Below are 19,063 nucleotides of genomic sequence, written 5' to 3' on the forward strand. Positions count from 1 at the left end.
CTTAATACCTCTTATTTCACACATGATACACATCTTTAATGTTCTTGTCTGACTTGGGACATCAATTGTAACCATACAATATATTTTTTTATTTGGTCATCTTGGCATGGTTTTAATGTAAACAGTCAATTTTGTCTTGATTAAATGTAAACAGGTGGGCCAAAAATGGCTTTGTGTTAAGATATCAATATATTGAGTCTGTGTATTGAGTTATGTTGCATAAATGCATACTGCTCTGTTCCTATTCTGGGAAAATGGGTAAATACAGGACACTCTTAATCTAAATTTGAAATTTAAGTAAAACATGCATGACAACTGAAATTTTGTACAAAATGTACATACACTCTTTTCAAAAATATGAGGTCAGTTTTTTTAATTAATATTCAATACTGTAATATTTAATAATTTTCTTCAGCAAGGACACAATACATTGATCAAACCGTAGTTTGACAGTAAAGATATTTTGGCGTTAAAATATTACTGTCAGGATTTACTAAAGACACGAAGTGAAGATTTAGTGCTGAAAAGGCATGGATGCAGTTATTTTTTGCACCTGACCTTACTAAATATGCATTGGTAGAAGTTTCACTTTCAGACGCAAAATTTATTGAAGTAGAGTATTAAAATTAATCATGCTACGTAGTTGTCAGACTCTTTCCTGTGTTTTGTGTGTGTTGAGTTCTCCCTCGTGTTTCCTTATGCCAATATTTGAACTTGGTACCTGTTCTCGTTGTCTCATTATTAGTTGTTTCCCTGCACCTGCCTGCCCCTCGTTAGGTTTAGTATACATTTGTAGTCTGCCTGATGTTTCCTTGTTGAGTCACCCTGTGTTTGTACTCAACTGCTCCCCGTGTTAGTGTTCCTCTCCTTTGGTTTGATTTATTAAAAGTCAAGTTTGTGTAGTCGTCTCATCGTTTCCCTCCTGCGCACCTTAACAGAAGACTTGACCACAAGATGATTGCTGTTGAGGACAGGCTGTGGTGTTTGCGGCAGGACGGTCGGAGGTTGGATCGATATGTGGAAGAATTCGTCGAGCTTGCCAACCAGGTGAACTGGCATGAGGCCACTCTAGGTGCGTGCTTTCAGCTGGGGCTCGATGACGAGAGTGATTTCCTCCAAACGATCTGATTAACCTCGCCCGTTATTTTAAATTGTTCCGACTTTGAAGTCGAAGAAATAAAGGCACGGTCTAAGACTCGTTGTCCAGCCCCCTATGCAACACGCCAAGTCTCCCCAGCTCACCTCCTACCAGGAACCTCCACATACCGCGCCAACAGCTCCAACCACCTGTGCAACCCACAGCACCCTTGAGTCATCTGAAGCTCCATCGTCGTCCTCAGCCCAGAAAGGCTGGCCACATCCAAGGCAAGATTGCTGGCCGCTTTAAGTTCAAGTCAGCCAACCTTTCCTGTGGCAAGCTCACTGGAGGTTCATGTGGCAATCCCACTGGCTGTTCATGTGGCAAGCCTGCCGGCTATTCCTGTGCCAAGTTCGCCGGCTTTTCTCTGCTGTCAAGCCTACCGGTCATCTCCCTCTCCTCTGCCCAAAGGAGAATGCGGAGGAAGAGACTGTGGACTCCAGCCCCAGAGCCCACTCCAGCGTCGGCTCCAGACCCAGAGCTTGATCCAGTGCCAGCTTCTCGAAAGCGCCTTACTGTGCCTGCTTCTCCAGAGCACCCTCCAATGCCAACACCTCGTAAGCACTTCGGGGTTTGGGTGGGTAGCAAGGCCCTAGCCGTAGAGACCGGGGCCGTGGCCTTGGAGGCGGCACCACTATGGCTTTCTGAACTGTTTGCTCCACCATGGCGCCTCAAATGGGTACAGCCATGGAGGCCCATCATCCCTGTGTCTCTCCTGAGGGACATCCAGAGCGTACCCCCCATTCCCCACTTAAGCCCATATTTGGTTTTGGTTCCTGTTCTTGTTGTCTCATTATTAGTTAATTCCCCACTCCTGCCTGTCCCTTGTTAAGTTCAGTATAAATGTGTACTCTGCCTTATGTTTCCTTGTCAAGTCTTAAACATCAATCCGTGTTTGTACGGAAGCACTCTCCATGTTAGTGTTCCTCTCCTTTGGTTTGTTTTATTAAAAGTCAAGTTTGTGTAGTCATCTTCTCGTCTCTTTGCTTCCCTCCTAAGCACCATGGCGGTGGTTTACTACTGTTTGTGCTCGTCAAATTACGGGTATTTGTGCCAAAATTTTATTCCCCCTAAAAAAGCATGTATTAAAACAGAGAGTAATTTGTGCTGCTCTTGGTAGATTGTACTGGCCATTATGGAAATGATCTGGCTGCCTCTGTGTACTTTAATGTGTGCATTGTTCCCCTCCCGTATGCGCTTTGATAGAATTGTGTTCTAGCATTAATTTACCTTTTTTTGTAAATCTGGCCTTTATATTGTTAGAAAAAATCCATTTCAAATAAATGTTTTATTGAACTTTCTATTCAATCATTGATTCCACATACTTTTAAAAAAAACATTAATAAGAAAATTTGAGTACTAAATCAGCATATCAGAATAACTTAATAATCATGTGACACTGAAGACTAGAGTAATGACTGCTAAAGATTCAGCTTTGCCATCACAGGAATATTTTTTTAAATACAATTAATACAATTTAATACAATTTTTACTGTATTTTTGATCAAATAAATGTGGCCTTGGTGAGAATAACAAACTTTGTCAAAAAGCAACCTGAAACTATTGATAGGTAGTGCAAAAAAACAATAAGAAATTAAAGGCTAAAAGCATTCAAATAGCACACAACACTGTTACCTAAGATGTTTTGAATTATACAGGACAATTGGCAACTTCACTCATACAGAAGCTCTAACACTTTGAGTGATGTTGGCACAAAGGAGAAAGTTAATTCCTCTCTGATCGATTGCACGGCTCTGATCTAACCCGAGTGTTGTCTCTATTTTAATGGGAAGGTAATAAATTGAGTGAAGCGGTCATTAGGTTTCCAGTGCTGTTTATTAACCCGCTCTGCTCCCACATACTTGACACTGTATCGAGTGTCTGAGTAATCCCAACCATGTTGACAAATAGCTGAGAAAAACCTCTCGCTATCAACATTTGTTTGCCATAATTGTCAAGAAAGCAATCTGTTCAGGTAATCTATTCTCATATGGCCATGGTCTTGACAAAAATCTACACCAGTTAACAGACGAGCACAAAGGAAAGGCTATTCTAATTATGTTAGGAGTCATGCATGGTTGGCTCCATCAACAGGTATCTGCAGGTATGAGGCAATAATGGCTTTGAGAGCCGACAAACGAACTCCCAATTATGCAGTATATGTGTACATCGACTTCAAAGCAGACTGGAGAATAAGATGGAGTCGACAGGGATGACGTTCTTGTGTTATGTTTCTCGAGTTTCATCCTCTGGTTTTCAAGGGAATGGGCTTCGCCATCCCAACAGTGAGAGGAAACACAGGTGCTGCTTGTGTTTACTCTTCCTGACTCCCATAAAGCAACTGGGCGTACAAAAAGAGCCATGACCCAAAGAAGCAAACTTGACAGTGATCCACAAGTCTACCAAGCAACAGTGTCGAGCTGTGTGGCTTTTCCCCATTCAATGTATTTTTCATCTTCAAGAACAAAAACATAAAGGGCTTACTTATTGATTTATGTTTCATCTCTTGGACCCATATTGCATTTTTTGGGTAGGCTGTTTTTTTTTTGGGAAGGCTATTTCATGATATAGCATTGACAGGAGTCGAGACCACTGAAGCAACAAAGCTGCAACTGCCAAGGGTGCAAATAGATAAAGACGGGGTTAAATTCAGGGGGGAGAAGATCGGCTGACCAGGTAAATCCATTAAGCCTGTTTGAAGTGCAGGAGTTAGTGGGTCTCTCCAGGGAAGATGAGGGATTGGTGCTCTAAAGGGAACAAAAGGTGCAAAGGAGTATTCCAAAGGGAAGGTATATGTCAAGAAAGAGGGATGTGATATGCTTCAGTACAGGGTAAAAGTGGGTTGAACTGCTGAATACTGAGCAAAACGGAATCCTTGAGCTCAAACATGAGCTGCTTATACAGTATGCATTCAACATTACATGGAGAAAAGCACCTGTCCCCTCATTTTTCACATTCTGAAAATAAAGGTACCAACATATACCAACACAACTATGAATTGATATAGAATAAGGCTTTTGAAACAATAATGTGTATTGACATACCATGCAGTGTTTACCAGTAATGAATGTGGCTCAATACACAACTTATCTGTTAATTTATTTTGTAATTTGTGTATATGTACATATGGGAAAATACATTTAGTTAGAAAACAGGAATGGCACCCACATGCACAGTAAAGGAACAAAAAAAACCAGCAAAACAAGACTGCTAATTCGCACATTGACATTTTCTAGTTTTCTAAGGAAGTTAGCTCAAAGGCTAATGATGACAGTTATTGGACACAATCAAAAAAGGAAATGAAGTCAAATGATTTGTGATTAACTTGAATGCATGAGTTATGAGTATGGTGGAATGAATCACACCTCTAACATCTGTGCCTTTGGGTCTTTGGGGTCACAGAGGGACGTGTTGATGCGGTGGTTGTTCCGAACGCAGCGCTGGCTGGAATTCTGTGGGAAAGGGAAGGTCTGTCTCACCAGGGTCAGGCGACCTATAGACTTCATCACCAGCTCCTGCACATCCATGTCGGAAATCTCCTGCAGCACATGAGAGGAAAAAACACAGAGAAAGAGAGAATAATGTCAGAAGAAAAGGGATTTTCCATGTGCAGTGATGAAAGAAAAAGCATCTTGCTGAGAAGAGCATTTTTCCACAATGACTGAAAAAGAAAGAACAGAAGTAGGTCCAGGAAAAAAATAACACAATCATGATTTTCAATTTAGCAAATAATCAAATATTACTTTTTCACAAATTTGGATTGAGAGAAAGAAAATGGGGTAGAGATTAAATAAGAAAAAAAATGTTATCTTTTTAGATTCCATTACTTAAGTGTTTTATCATCTTCCAAATATGTCTACATGAATCAAGTAGCAACAGAAACATTATTACCAGCTCTATAAATCTTTCTTTTTTTCTGACTTAAGCCCCATTCACACCAAGAATGATAACTATGAAGATAACGATATTAGCGTTAGTTTGTGTGGTTTGTTTATTCTAAGCGCACATGTGTCTGCCACTTTAAATTCTCGAGCTTGTTATAGCTGGATGGATTCTGATTGGCTGTCAATATTTGTATCATTCATCAGCTGGAAAAAATCTTTCTGAAAATTATTCCAATGATATTGTTCCTCACTTCATTTATCATTATAGTTGTAGTGTGGACTCTACTATTCTTTAATACTGAGAACGATTTTCAGAACTATATCGTTATCTTTATAGTAATTGTCCTTGGTGTGACCGGTCTTTTACTGTACAGGTAACTGTAGATAACTGTAACAAATATCACAATTGTAGACATTAAGAATACATTAATATACTGGGAGAATTTTAACTGCAAAATATTTATTTAGCATGGATGATACAACTAAAGTTTAAAGGTTAGGCAAAAAGAGAAAAACTTATACATCATTTACATAAACAATTAATGATATGTTTACTAATATCAAAATACAGTAATTGATTAACTTTGACAAATACAATAAACAGTACTTTACTGGAATAATGCAGGGCCAATATGCTACCAAATGTATGTTTACTAATAACAATATGTTTACTAGTAACAAAATACAGTAATTGACACACACACACGCACGCACGCACACACACACACACACACACACACACACACACACACACACACACACACACACACAGGGGCGGACTGGGACCAAAAAGTGGCCCTGGACTTTCTGGCCCACAGCAGCCCACCACATCAAAACGCAAACGCCCCTGTTTTGATGTAATTTATTTATTTGATATTTAAGTATACTGTTTGGGGATTTTAACCAATAGGGCAACTGATCCTCCATTGAAAAAAAAAAAAAAAAAAAAAGATAACCTGCGTGCTGCAGCTGTTCATTTAGCGACTCCTAGTGAGCGATACATGTTCATCACGAGACAAACATTCTCCTAGAACATACACTTTGCATTCAATTAACCAGTGTTGGGGAGTAACTAGTTACATGTAACTTAATTACGCAATTTAATTACAAAATAAATTTAACTGTAATCAGTTACAGTTACTAAGAAAAAATGAGTAATTAAATTACAGTTACTTCTGAAAATTTTAAAGATTACAGTGGGGATTACATTTGAATATTTACACACATCCACATACAGATGTAATTGATTTCTTTCCCAAATTGAACTGACTATTCTGAGACGTACGGCCCTATAATTTCCGCGATGCAGAAACATAGTCTGGTTAGTATAATCCAGTCATAAAAACGGGATTGCTATTGCCTAACACGGACGGAATATGCCACATTTTGGACAAATATATCAAAAGTACACTTGAATCAAAGCATATGCAAAGTTTTAATATTTGCTATAAATTCAGAGACAAAGGTTACTGTTGTTAAACCATATTTATTTAAAAATAAATACAAATGGTAATCCATTTGCAATAATAATAATTTAAAAAAACATGGTTACTGTACTTTTACGTAATAAAAGCAGTTAATTTTTGTGAGGGAAAAACATGACTCATGTTCAGTATTAGGATTTTATATTGTAGTGATGCACTCAATTTGACATGTAGGCAATTTAGAAAGTATAGTTTTGTTAAATCTTGAGTGTTAAAGTCATGAGGTAGATGGATAACAGGGCAAAATAAAGAGACTGAAAAGAAAAAAAGAAATGAAGTGAAGGTGAAGTTCAGGAGAGAACTTTTAATTATTTTGCATGTCCCCAAACTAAAGATTTAAATCTTTTTTTATATCAGGTCCATACAAAAAATAGTGTTGTCCATGAATTTGTTTGTATGAGTTTGAGATTTCCCGGTCTGAAATTTTATCCCAGTCCGCCCCATGTGGAAATTAATGAAGCAGACATGCAGACATGTGTTCAAATTTGATCATCTTAATTCAAGTGATGAAGGATTGTAAAAGTCTGACAGTATTGAGCACTGCTGTAAGGTTAAACCTGAATGGTGTAAATGTTTGAAGATGATTAACAGTTGCAAATAAACATTTATTGGAGATTTTGAAAAGTAATCAAAAAGTAATCAAAAGTAATTAGTTACATTACTTTAATAAAGTAATTGAAAAAGGTACACTACTATTACATTTTAAATAGGGTAACTTGTAATCTGTAACCTATTACATTTCCAAAGTAACCTTCCCAACACTGCAATTAACAGATGCATGAATATGCAATAATATAAGTTCATGATCCGATTCGTGAACAGATTATTCTCTTGAGTAAATCTTTTAAAATAATCATTTATTTTGTTTAACGAAAACATTGTGGAAACCAGTGGTTCGCAAACTGGATAGATCTGAGGTGCAGGGCTCGCAAAATCGCTAGCCCGACGTCCAGGGGCTATTGTGTTTTGCAGTCGGGCTCCAAAATGTATCACTGCTCTTCCCGACGGGCTATCGTGAATAGTGATTTAAAATTCGCGTTGTTCACTCGCTTGGAGGGGTGAAATGTATCGTAGTTGATCGTTTTCACTTGTTTCTAAATCTTGCTGATTCAACTTTTTTAAACAATTTGCGCGCGTTCGAAGCTTGCGCGCACTCGTTCAAAGCACGCGCTGTGAGCAGCATTTCAGACAATGCGCGTACAAAGAATTAATTAATCTTTTGGGTATCCTAACTTCTGAATGAATAAATACACACACAATTATTTCAAAATAATTGTCTCTGCAAGTATTCTCGTAAACACAGTCGGTTATGTTTTAAGTGAACGTATACAGTGGGCTGCTGCTCAGAGAAATTCGCTGTACCAGATGAATCGGTCTCTCTCTAAATTAGACGAAAACGCGCTTGTTGGCTGCGCGATCGACTCACTCATCCATTTGCGTAAAAAAGAGATGTAATATTATGATTTCCGTCAATTAAAAAAAAAAAATATATATATATATACATTGGCTAGCGGCCCACCGGGAAAAGTCCCGGTGCTCCAGATGGCCAGTCCGCCCCTGCACACACACACACATATATATATATATATATATAGGTCATGGAATAATGCAGTATTTATTATAGTAAAAAAAACATCTAGTAATGGATTTAACACAGATTATTTAGTACAATCAAAAATAAAATAAAATACCTTTAGAACAGTGTGTGTTCCAATTTTAATAAAATTATTAAAATTAAGTAAAATGGACAAAGCTGTCTTTATCTGGTTAAAAAAAGCTCACTCAGGTTAAAGAAAAAATAGAAAGTTAGTTCCAGTTAAACAGATGCTGCTCCTTCATTATAAACATTGAATCCTGACACCAGTACTGACACACAAACTAAACAATCTTCACACAAGGTTAAGTTTTCCTTTTTCATCAAGTCAAGGTCAAATTCTCCACTCTCCAGTTAGCTAAAAATGGGCCCAATTTAAAGACAAGAAACATAACTACATAAAAATAATCATTAGTATTAAAATTACTCTCATGAATGGGTATTCAGAGCACTGCCAAGAGGCAGACAGACATAACCGCGTACGCTCACATGTCCTTGTGCAGCCTTGGGAGGAATGAATGCTAATTTTAGCCCAAAGCCATCTTTTCCACAGACGGACAGAATGAAGTGTGTAAGCTGGGAATGATGTGATGGGAATGGACAGGGAACATCCCCCAGTGAACGTAGACTTCAGAGCGGCCAAGCTGTTCCATTTGACAGCCTTCACTTTTGAGTTTTATTCTCACCTGCAAAGCTGTGATTGCTGGTGACTGGCTCTCATGAAGTATGTCATTAAATCTGAACTTGTGGCACACCGGCGTGGAACTAACTTAGAATGTCGAAGCCGTTCAGACTTCAATAAGATTAAAATAAAAGTTGTCTACAATGCAACCTGCAGTCTTAAAGGTAATTTTAAGGTTTCTGATCGGCCAAATCAAAATTTGCCTGACGCACAGTCGAACACTGTCAAACGATGTTTGTGCCGCTATTAATTAAAGTGGTAATGAGAGGGCATGTGAGGGCTTTTTAGTGTGCTGCAAAACTTTCAAGAGCAGAGAGGACATCACAGTTTTACAGACCTGAAAATATCAACACTGTGCGGCTTATTCTACCCCCAGATGACAAATATAAAGGCCCTTGATGCTTAATTAGGAGCGCTAAATTAGAATGACACAAATATGAGCCTACAGGGTTATGGCCCAATTCTAGGGTTCAGGTTTTGGCAGCTGCTTGTTTTGTCCCCTATGAGTGCTGTCAAGTAAGGCCAACCATGAGCAATGAGTGTCCATACAGAGACATGTCAAGGTAATGTCATGTGCCTTTGTGTTTAATATACGAGGACATAAAACTTTCCTCAGATGCATTAAATGCTCCACATGCCTAAACTGGTGTATTTTGTACTGGATCAGATAATGTGTCGCACGTTTTGGTTATTTTAATAATCTTTTATAAATCAGACTTTTTAATCTTTTTTTTTTTTTGCCACAGTCCTCTTTTAATGTTAGAAAACTTATATTGTGCCAGAAATGGTCATAATGATTTTTTTCATAACTATCTGTATACCCTTTGAATTATTCATAAATTTTGCTGTTATGTCTTTAAATAGCAGCTGTCAATGTCCTGTTGCATGTGAAATGAGATGATCTGTTTCATTCTTCAATGAAAGCTGCTAAGTATTGAGGACATTATTATACAATTCTAATTATTAAAACTACTACAATTTAAATGAAAATAAATGAGTTAGAATTATTTTGGTAATCGAGTAATCCGTTGATTATTCTGACGATTAATCGAGTAATTATAATGTTTTCTTTTTTCTACTTCTTCTTTTTTTTTTTATAAAAATAAGACCTTACCAAACAACAGCCTTTTAAAATTACTTATGATAAATATATGATAGCGATGAGGCAATAATAATTAGTTTAAAATAAATCATATGGTTTTATTGAACAAAACTGTTAAAATACACAATGTATTTTAAACAAGCTAATGTATTATAAATGTTGTATTATAAAAAATGCCTGCAGAGGGCGCCAATGGCCTGATGACTGTTTTACGCTTTACTGCGCGATCTATCCTAGTTTAATATCGATTAAACAGATTTAATTCAAATTCCCACTTAATGTTAAATATTTGGCCATTTCTTAAAGACAGAAATGCTACAGCCACTGTAATTTCTTGAATATGTGGATAACAAAACGTGTATACTGGAGATGGTCCCCAATGTAGAACACAAGATCCAGGGGGCGTGGTTGGATCCGGATCCAACACCTCCCACCTTACATATAACTAAACGTATCTGTCTCCACCGCCTGATCTCTAAACCTACCTATCTCCACCCTTTACCTTACTGATCTCGACCCCCTAAATGTGGATCCAATCACGCCCCCTGGATCTTGTGTTCTGCAGTGAGGGTTAAATGGTAAATTGTGATGAACCGTTAGCATGTTGAGAAAGATACTGATGTATTCTCCTGTGTTTGCGTAGGTTTATAAATGATTTACCTTACAGATCTGATGAAATGGCGAATGTTGTGTTTCCAGATGAACGTAATAATAAACCCAAACTGATAGTCAGAGATGGTGTCTGAGATGCTTCACACATCTAAATTATAACAGTTTGTGTGGAGCAGCATTTATTTACTATGAACGGAGCCACTCTGACACACATGTAAGGTACATAGCCTATACGCATGTAAATAAGTAAAGCACATATATTAAACCTACATCGAATATACTTATTTAACTGAATCGTAGCATTTGAGAATTCACAATAGCATTATTCTTTTATTTTATTATGTTTTTCTAATTTATTTATTTATTTATAAATGAGTCTTATATATCATGCTGTCTTGCAAAACGATTTAATCGTGTGTTTCATGGATTCTCATCCTTGAAAAACGCCATTTCTGGTATTTTTGGCTGTTACACGGGATGCCCAAAATCCAGTCAAGGATTTTTTACTTGAATTGAGTACTCAAATAGAATCAGAAATCGTGACAGCCCTAAAATTTATTTTAACCACTTTTTCCTAACTTTATAATTAATGTGCAGGCAGTCAGTTCTTCTGGCCATAGAAATAACAGGATCTATAAAAAATCCTAAACATGACAGGGTAAAACTATAGTTTCTGAACATCGAAACTAGCCAATATCAAAATGAATCTGAATTTCAATACATGGTATTTTTGGACTGGGGAGTGAATTTGTCACAGTACAATTTCATAGAGCACTGAGCTCTATTATTCAAAAAGACCAAACTGATTTATATGACCATTTGAAATAAAACCATAGAGATTAATAGAGGTTACCATAGAGAGTGACTTTTAAGTTATTGAAATAGCTATAATTCAGGCAGATGGGCTCAAGGTCTATATCTTCATTGTCTTCTCCTTGTCGCAGGATCATTTTGGAAAAATGCTTTATTCGTTAAGGAAAGCGCTGAATTATTTTATAGCGCTACTCCCATGCTTGCCAAATCTAATTTAAATCATTGAGCTATAATTTGTCCTTATCTGGCCACCTTTATCAGGCTCCAAATGAGCCCTTGTCCGCCTCTCACTTAGACGATAAAGATATAAAGATGCAAATATATTCAAATATGCTTACAGAAAGAATAAACTACATTTCTCACAAAATAGCTTAAGAACCCACCTCATTTATGATGATCCAGTGACAGTCAAAAGCCACAAGATTTGTTTCCACCACCTAGAGAGAAAGAAAGAAACATTTAGCCAATTAGAAACTTAATAGTTTGGAAGAACTGACCCTTTCTGGGAGAGGGTTTCTGTTCATCAAAGGTTGAATAGTGGACAAGTCGAAGGTTTATGAAATTTGGCATCTATAACAGAGGCATTTAAATATCCAAACAGTATTAGAGCCTGTAAATGTATGTTGTAAACTCTATCTGTGTCTATATTTATCTTAAACTACACACTATTCCTCCCATTGTGTCCCATTTTTGGTTCTCTCTCTCCACACCAACACAACACAAAAACATAGTACCTTTCACCAATGTTTCTCCTGCCCACTGTACCAGCACAGCATTTCATTAACCGTAATTGTGTAGGTGACTAAATGTTGGTGTCATAAAACATTTTGGTCATAAACAAAAGGAACAGCTGGAGAATCTGACGGTGAAAGCTGCGCTAATAGTGTTTTAATCTTCCACAAACACCTAATAAAACTTTATAATTACAAAAGAGACAAGAGGCATAACATTTTCCATCAACTGGTACAAGATGGCAGTACTTGACAAACAGAGCTCAGCTGGCTTCATGCCGGGGGTCTTAATCGCTTTTTGTTAAATAGGAGAGACTGGGAAGTGTTGTAACACATTTTACCTTTTTGTTGTTATTCTTTTTAATATAAAATTACCATATTTATCTGCAGCAAATTAATTAAGAATATGTTAATTTGTGTCAAGTGCGAGCGTGGGTGGTAACCCAAAATAATTAATTATAATAATAAATTTACTTTTTAAAGAAAAATAAATAAATAAGCCATCCCTAATCACCACCACTGATCCCATTTTAATTTATAAATATTTAATTAAAAGTGATAAACTCTATTACATTTTTAATCAAAACTGCTAATTTATACAGACAAATGTTTTACATTTTTATAAGACAGACAGACAGACAGACAGACAGACAGGCAGACAGACAGACAGACAGACAGACAGACAGACAGACAGACAGACAGACAGACAGACAGACAGACAGACAGATAGATAGATAGATAGATAGATAGATAGATAGATAGATAGATAGATAGATAGATAGATAGATAGATAGATAGATAGATAGATAGATAGATAGATAGATAGATAGGGATGATTCGCCTCTGCCTACAGCCAGTTTCTAATTGAATTAAACTGGAAGTGTTACAGCACTCTCCAGTCTCATCTCTATTAAATGTCATGTGTTATCATTAGCTCAGTAAGTGATGCTGAAGTTTCCTTTGAAAATGCTAAGATCAGCTTGACATGTTAGCAAGATCGAGAAAAAAAAAGTACATCACAACCTCTTGACGCCAAAATAGGAGTAGACATAAAGTGGCCACAGTTATTAATTACATGGTCCAATCATTTTGATGTCTAAGGCTTTGTGAGGTCATTAAAGTGGCTCATGAAGAATGTATGTGTCTCAAAGCAGTTGTGTATATACAGTCAAAAGTTTCGAGACAGATGGCTGAACTTAATTAAAGCATTGGCTTAACATCTACTAGACCAAGATGGACCTCTAAGGCTTGTCTTAATGCCAAGAAAAAGTTCAAGGTTGTTACAGAGTGTGCTTAAACCGAACAAATATACCTCTTTATAAGACATGGTAAAAGGCTAAATATTTGAGTGGCTGCATCCATGCTATTTTTTTTATGTTCAATTTGCAATTAAAGTTGATGGTAAGAGGTATGCCGTCCATTGCCAAAGAGGAAGGTATTGATTCTGGCAGTGAGCTGAAAGTTTGCACAGACCAGATTGAGATGCTCACACAGAAATCTAGGAAAATCCTCAAGCAAAAGATCTGTCCAAGTTAAACAGAGCCATCCCCTGGGTAGAATCAGGCTCAGGAAATTAGCAAACAGACCTACATGTCCGATGTTCCTTAAAGGCATAGTTCACAAACCTGCATATCTTACTTACTTTCTTTCTTTCATTAAACACAAAAAAGTATGTACTGTCAATGGAAAATGGACTGCCAAGATGCAAATTAACCATATAAACAGTTTAAAAGTATCATAATAGTATCACAAAAGTAGTCCATCCAACTCATCAAAGCGCTATATACCAAAGTATTTTGAAGTCATTTTATAGCTTAATGTGAGAAACAAGTCCTAAGTCCAGTCTTTATTTATGCTCTATAGTGCACAATTAGGCTAATATGTGTCAGTTTTGATATCACTGACTTCATGGAATGAAACAACGAGAACCAATGGGGTTTGGTATCAATAGCATCAAATTATATTTTGTGTTCATACAGCTTCTACAACTTTAAATGGGAAGGTTATAATTGAATATCACTGGAATCCAAGGATTCTGGAATTTCATGAGGATTTCACTCAAGTTCAAGTTGGTCATGTGAATTTGCCGCACTGACCACCAGAAATCTGTTCATTTGAAAGTGACTTAACTACACTATTGACAATAGACAATGGGCTACAGGTATTTCGTGACACTCCTTCACAAAATGTTGTTGTATCAGAACACTTGGAATACAGTGCACAACTTCTTCTTAAATACATCACTGATTTTTTTATCCTTTTTCGAGAATTAGACACTTTCACAGACACCCCATTCTTTTTTATTATATGGACAGCATGGTAAGGATATTCTTCAAAAATCACCTCATGTGTCTCAAAATGACCCAGAAATGATAAAATAATGACAAAACATAATTTTTTTGGTAAATTATGCCTTTAAGAACAACAAAGAAGCATAATTTGTCATTTCAGTGACAAAACTTGTATAATGACTGTCTGATTATAAATATATGGGAATCTGATCTGACTAGCTGTTGAGCTGCAGTGACAACCCTGACTGACAGTGGGTTGACGTAAAGTCTAATGCCTGCGAGATCAAAGCCCGTAATCACTCGGAGACGCCCACTCTGCCAAAGTGCTCTCAACTGTAAATCTACAGAGAATTAGGAGGCCATGTGAATTTACATCCAGATTGTGGTTTTGAACTCCCCACCGAGAGAGCCATCACCTCAGTACTAAAGGTCTTCACCTGCATTAATGTGAAAACCCAGCGAAGATTAAGCAGCTAGTGTTAACCACAATCACACATCTCTTTCATTTCCTTCCTATTATTCTTTTTCTTTGCTTTCTAATGAACCAGAGTGGATGTGGCATGCCTTTAACAATTCACAAATTAGAGAGAAAAAAAACACCTCTTCAAGGAGACACATTCTATCCACTTTCAAATACAAGCAGTTGTTTAAATTATACGCTGAAAGCGATGTCCTTCAACCAGGTGCTTTCACAGAATGATGATTATTGTTATTATCTCATATTTTCCACCTGCCTGAGCCCTAGAAGTGGAAGGTGAGATGACGTGTATTCATTAAAAAGAGCCAAAGGGAGAGATGACCAGAATTAGACGTGAACTTTGACATCCACCAACCGCACAAAGTTGCCTCCGCACCACCTCTTTTTACCTCGTAAGTGACCCAACGGATCCAAATGAGAACTTCAAACTTTGCCAAGAAGTTTTAGCTTCTGTTTTGAGACAGGATATTTTAAACTTCATATTAATCTTATAAACGTATTAGCTGAGAAAATGGATTAACTGATTCATAATTATACCAAATGCAATGTAAATGTAATGATGAAAAAACACCTCTAATATCATGTTAATTGAAATCTAGATTAAATGTTTATCATTTAACAGTTTTCAACAAAGGGGATCCTTAACCAGTTTACTTACAGCATTCCATTTAACATATTTGAAATAAATAAATAAATAAATAAATTGTGTACTACAGTTTATGGTATATGCTTATATATGGTATATGCTATATGATAAACAGTTTAATATTATTATTATTATTGTTGTTGTTTATTACTATTATTATTATTATTATTATTTTGAAATACTTTTATTTATGAAGAATGCATTAAACATAAAACATCTGAATATTACAAAAGATTTATATTCATATGATTGCTTCTCTTCTGAATTTTCTATTCATCAAAGAATCCTGCAAAAAAAATATTAACTAAAATATTGATAATATTGTTTGTCGAGCATTAAAACAGCATATTTCAATGATTTCTGAGGATCACGTGATGCTGAAAATTCAGCTTTGCGAACACAGAAGTAAATGTACTGTACATATATAAAATATATAAAAATAAAAATTGTATTAAAATGCAGCCTTGAAGTACAAAAGCCTTATTTCAAAAACGTTCAAAATTTTTATTGAGCCCAGCTTCTGTAAAGCTGCTTGGCAACTATTTGTATCTTGAAAAGCACTATACAAATAAAAAAATAAAAAAAATAAAAAGAATTTTAAGAATATCTAAACCTTTTTACCAGACAAAAAAAAAAAAAAGATTTTCATTCAGATGACCCATTTTAAACTTTTATATTTCAATGATTCAATGTAATGAACTCTTACATAAAAATGGAAAATCCAAAGTTTTGCAAATAGCTCTCTCTCTCTCATTGCAACAGCTTAATACCTGCAAAACAAGTCTTTTGCTTCCTGTGGATTTATCATAGGGTATTATTATGGATTACGCAATTACTATGAGCTGTGAAAAAAATTAAATTTTTGGTCTTGGCAAAGTTGACAATACAAGATCTCATAGACAAAACAGTCTGTGCTACTAACCACGAACGCCATATGTGACAGCAAATGAGATCCGGAAGTTTTCTGCGCTGATTAATTCCTCAAATGGCACATTATTCTTCAGAGTGAATTCCAGCATGTTATGTACTTAGCTCACACTTGCACGAGCATGAGCGCTTTAAATACATCAAAACTGTTATGTGTCACAATTGCCATTTTGCTTTAATGTCAGCCAGCCTCACTGTGAGCTGTGGCTTTAGTCATGTATAATTCATCCACTGTGTGCAGTCTGTCAGGAGGGTGGCCCATCTCACTGGTAGTGTGACTTTTGTACAACACACACCGCCATTGACACACACTTATCATGCCATCATCTCTGAGGTTGCAGCACTGTGTCTCTCGTAGCGGTGGTTTGGATGATAAACGCACATGGCAACACAAAAACAGGCACATACAGAAACACTCAAACTTGTTCACGCTTTGTAATTATGCCACTTGCGTCTCTGATAACACAGGGAAAATCCAAATTGGATATGTGTATGCTGTGAAATCATAATCACATAATCATGGAGAAAAAAAAAAGAAATACAAACCAAGCCAAGCTTTAAACAGCTATAGTCAGGACAAGAGGTTTCAAAACATACTCTATGGATTCTCATTGGACAACATCAGAATCATATTAAAGTCTTTATAAAGTCAACACAAAATCAAAATAGAACCCATTTACTTTCTTAATGCACAATAAGGTCTGAATGTGAACAATTCATTAGTGCATATTATTTCAAAGACAAAATGTTGTTTTCATAATCTTCACTGAAAATGTAATAGCTTGCTCTTCTTTTTCTGAATAATGATCAACCATAGCTAAATAGCTATTAATCCATCATTACAAACTGTACATTTGATCTGGCTCCATTCCTGACAGTTTTTTCTTTGAATAAAGTTTTACTTGACTAATACATTATATTAAAGGATAAAAAGGTGGTTTGAAATATAATTAAAACCTGATTTTTGATAATGCCATTTAGTCTGGGTGACTAAATGACTACTTACCTAAAATACTAAAATAAAATAAAATGATAAACTAAACTAAAATAATAGACTTAGTGACATTAGATACCGCAAATGCTTAATTTGGGTGGGTGGGACTATTTGTTTGTCCAAACAGCAGAAAAAAGGGAAACCTGTCCGAACTTCAGTTTGGTACAACTAATGCAATTCATATCAGGAAAATGTATATAACACAAACAGAGAAAAGCATGTTCCTATAAGGAAACAGGTCAGAAGCCTCTCATTTGCGAGGACAATGGCTTTATCCTTCTTGCATCCCCATTTAAGCTTAATTACCCTGAACTGCCTGTATAATTCCGTCCTGATCTCATTGTAAATATGCTGCTGATTTACTGTGGCTATAAACCAGCGCTCTGGCCTCAAGGGCGAGCCAAAGCAAACACATGACAAGCTTCAAGGGTGTCACGACAAAGAGCAACCTTTCAGAGCTATTGATCACTTAAGTTTTAATAGATTAATAGACAGTATTATCAAGCTTCTGCCCTCTTGACAAATCAGCTGAAACAGCAAGCCTGTCTTTGCTGATTCTTGCTTAGTTTAAGGGACAGGATTTCCCATATTTCTTTCCCGGAGCAGTCATCTGCTCCTAACATTAAATAGTTATAATGTTGTCAAATAATTGCCTCACAGGCTCATGTGTTGACAGCAGAGGCAAGAAGCTGTAACAGGCAACACTGAAGTAATTTCTCTCTATTACCATGTTTGATCCACACTAAGCAAAATGTGGAACAAGTACGTTGGCAGTAGATAAATAAGAATTTTTCCTTTTATTTTTACTCTGAACACCCACATTGAATTTATGAAAAGGTCAGAGATAGATACTTTTTATTACTTATTTCTTTTCTTTTTTTTAATCAGGGTATGTTCTCAAACAAGTATGACAGATTTTGTGTAATAGAAATTACACAAAAAGACAAACACACATACTATACATACACGCTTACATACATACATACATATAGTACATGCATTTATAAATGTCTGAGAATAATCTTCTAACAGTATAAGAAAGAAAGAAAAAAACAATTTTAAGATTGTTGATATATTTTAAGCAAGTTGATATATTTCGAGAATAGTCCAAATTCCAACATTCCAACATGGCATTATGAAACTAAACCTGCAATGAGACTAAAAGAGTTATGAGACTTTAAGGGATACTCCACTCCAAAATGAAATTGTAATCATTAATCACTTACCCCCATGTCATTCCAAACCCGTAAAAGCTTTGTTCGTCTTCTGAACACATTTTAAGGTATTTTGGATGAAAACCGGGAGGCTTATGACTGTCAGTTCAGTTAATTTCAGTTTATTTATTTCTAATACTGTCCCATAGATTGGCAAATAAGTTACACTGTCAAGGTCCAGAAAAGTATGAAAAGCATCATCAGAATTGTCCATCTGCCATCAGTAGTTCAACTGAAATGTTATGAAGCGACGAAAATACTGTTTGTAAGCGAAGAAAACATAAATAATGAATTTATTCAGCAATTCCTTTGTCAATAGTCTCCTCTTTGTCTCTCCACATCATGAACTACTGATGGCAGATGGACTATTCTTACGACGTCTTTCATACTTTTTGAGTAATTTCAAGTGATTAATGACAAAATTTTCATTGTGGGGTGGAGTTACCTAAAATGTAATACATAAAAAGTAAAAT

General features: G+C 36.2%; 1 protein-coding gene across 6 annotated transcripts in view; it reads right to left on the reverse strand.

Annotated features, from left to right (window-relative positions):
- Window positions 1–19,063, reverse strand: part of grid2 (glutamate receptor, ionotropic, delta 2) — a 443,770-nt gene that overhangs the window by 133,049 nt on the left and 291,658 nt on the right. For all 6 annotated transcript variants that reach the window (XR_009422772.1, XR_009422773.1, XM_059503539.1 and 3 more), the window contains 2 exons: window positions 11,693–11,746; window positions 4,504–4,677 (listed from right to left, as the gene is read on the reverse strand). Coding sequence is in view for 4 of the 6 variants with exons in the window: in XM_059503539.1 (XP_059359522.1) it covers window positions 4,504–4,677; window positions 11,693–11,746 (228 nt within the window). In the remaining 2 variants the exon portion in view is untranslated. The remainder of the gene's footprint in view (window positions 1–4,503; window positions 4,678–11,692; window positions 11,747–19,063) is intronic.

Source organism: Carassius carassius, chromosome 21, assembly GCF_963082965.1.
Source record: "Carassius carassius chromosome 21, fCarCar2.1, whole genome shotgun sequence".
Taxonomy (NCBI): domain Eukaryota; kingdom Metazoa; phylum Chordata; class Actinopteri; order Cypriniformes; family Cyprinidae; genus Carassius; species Carassius carassius.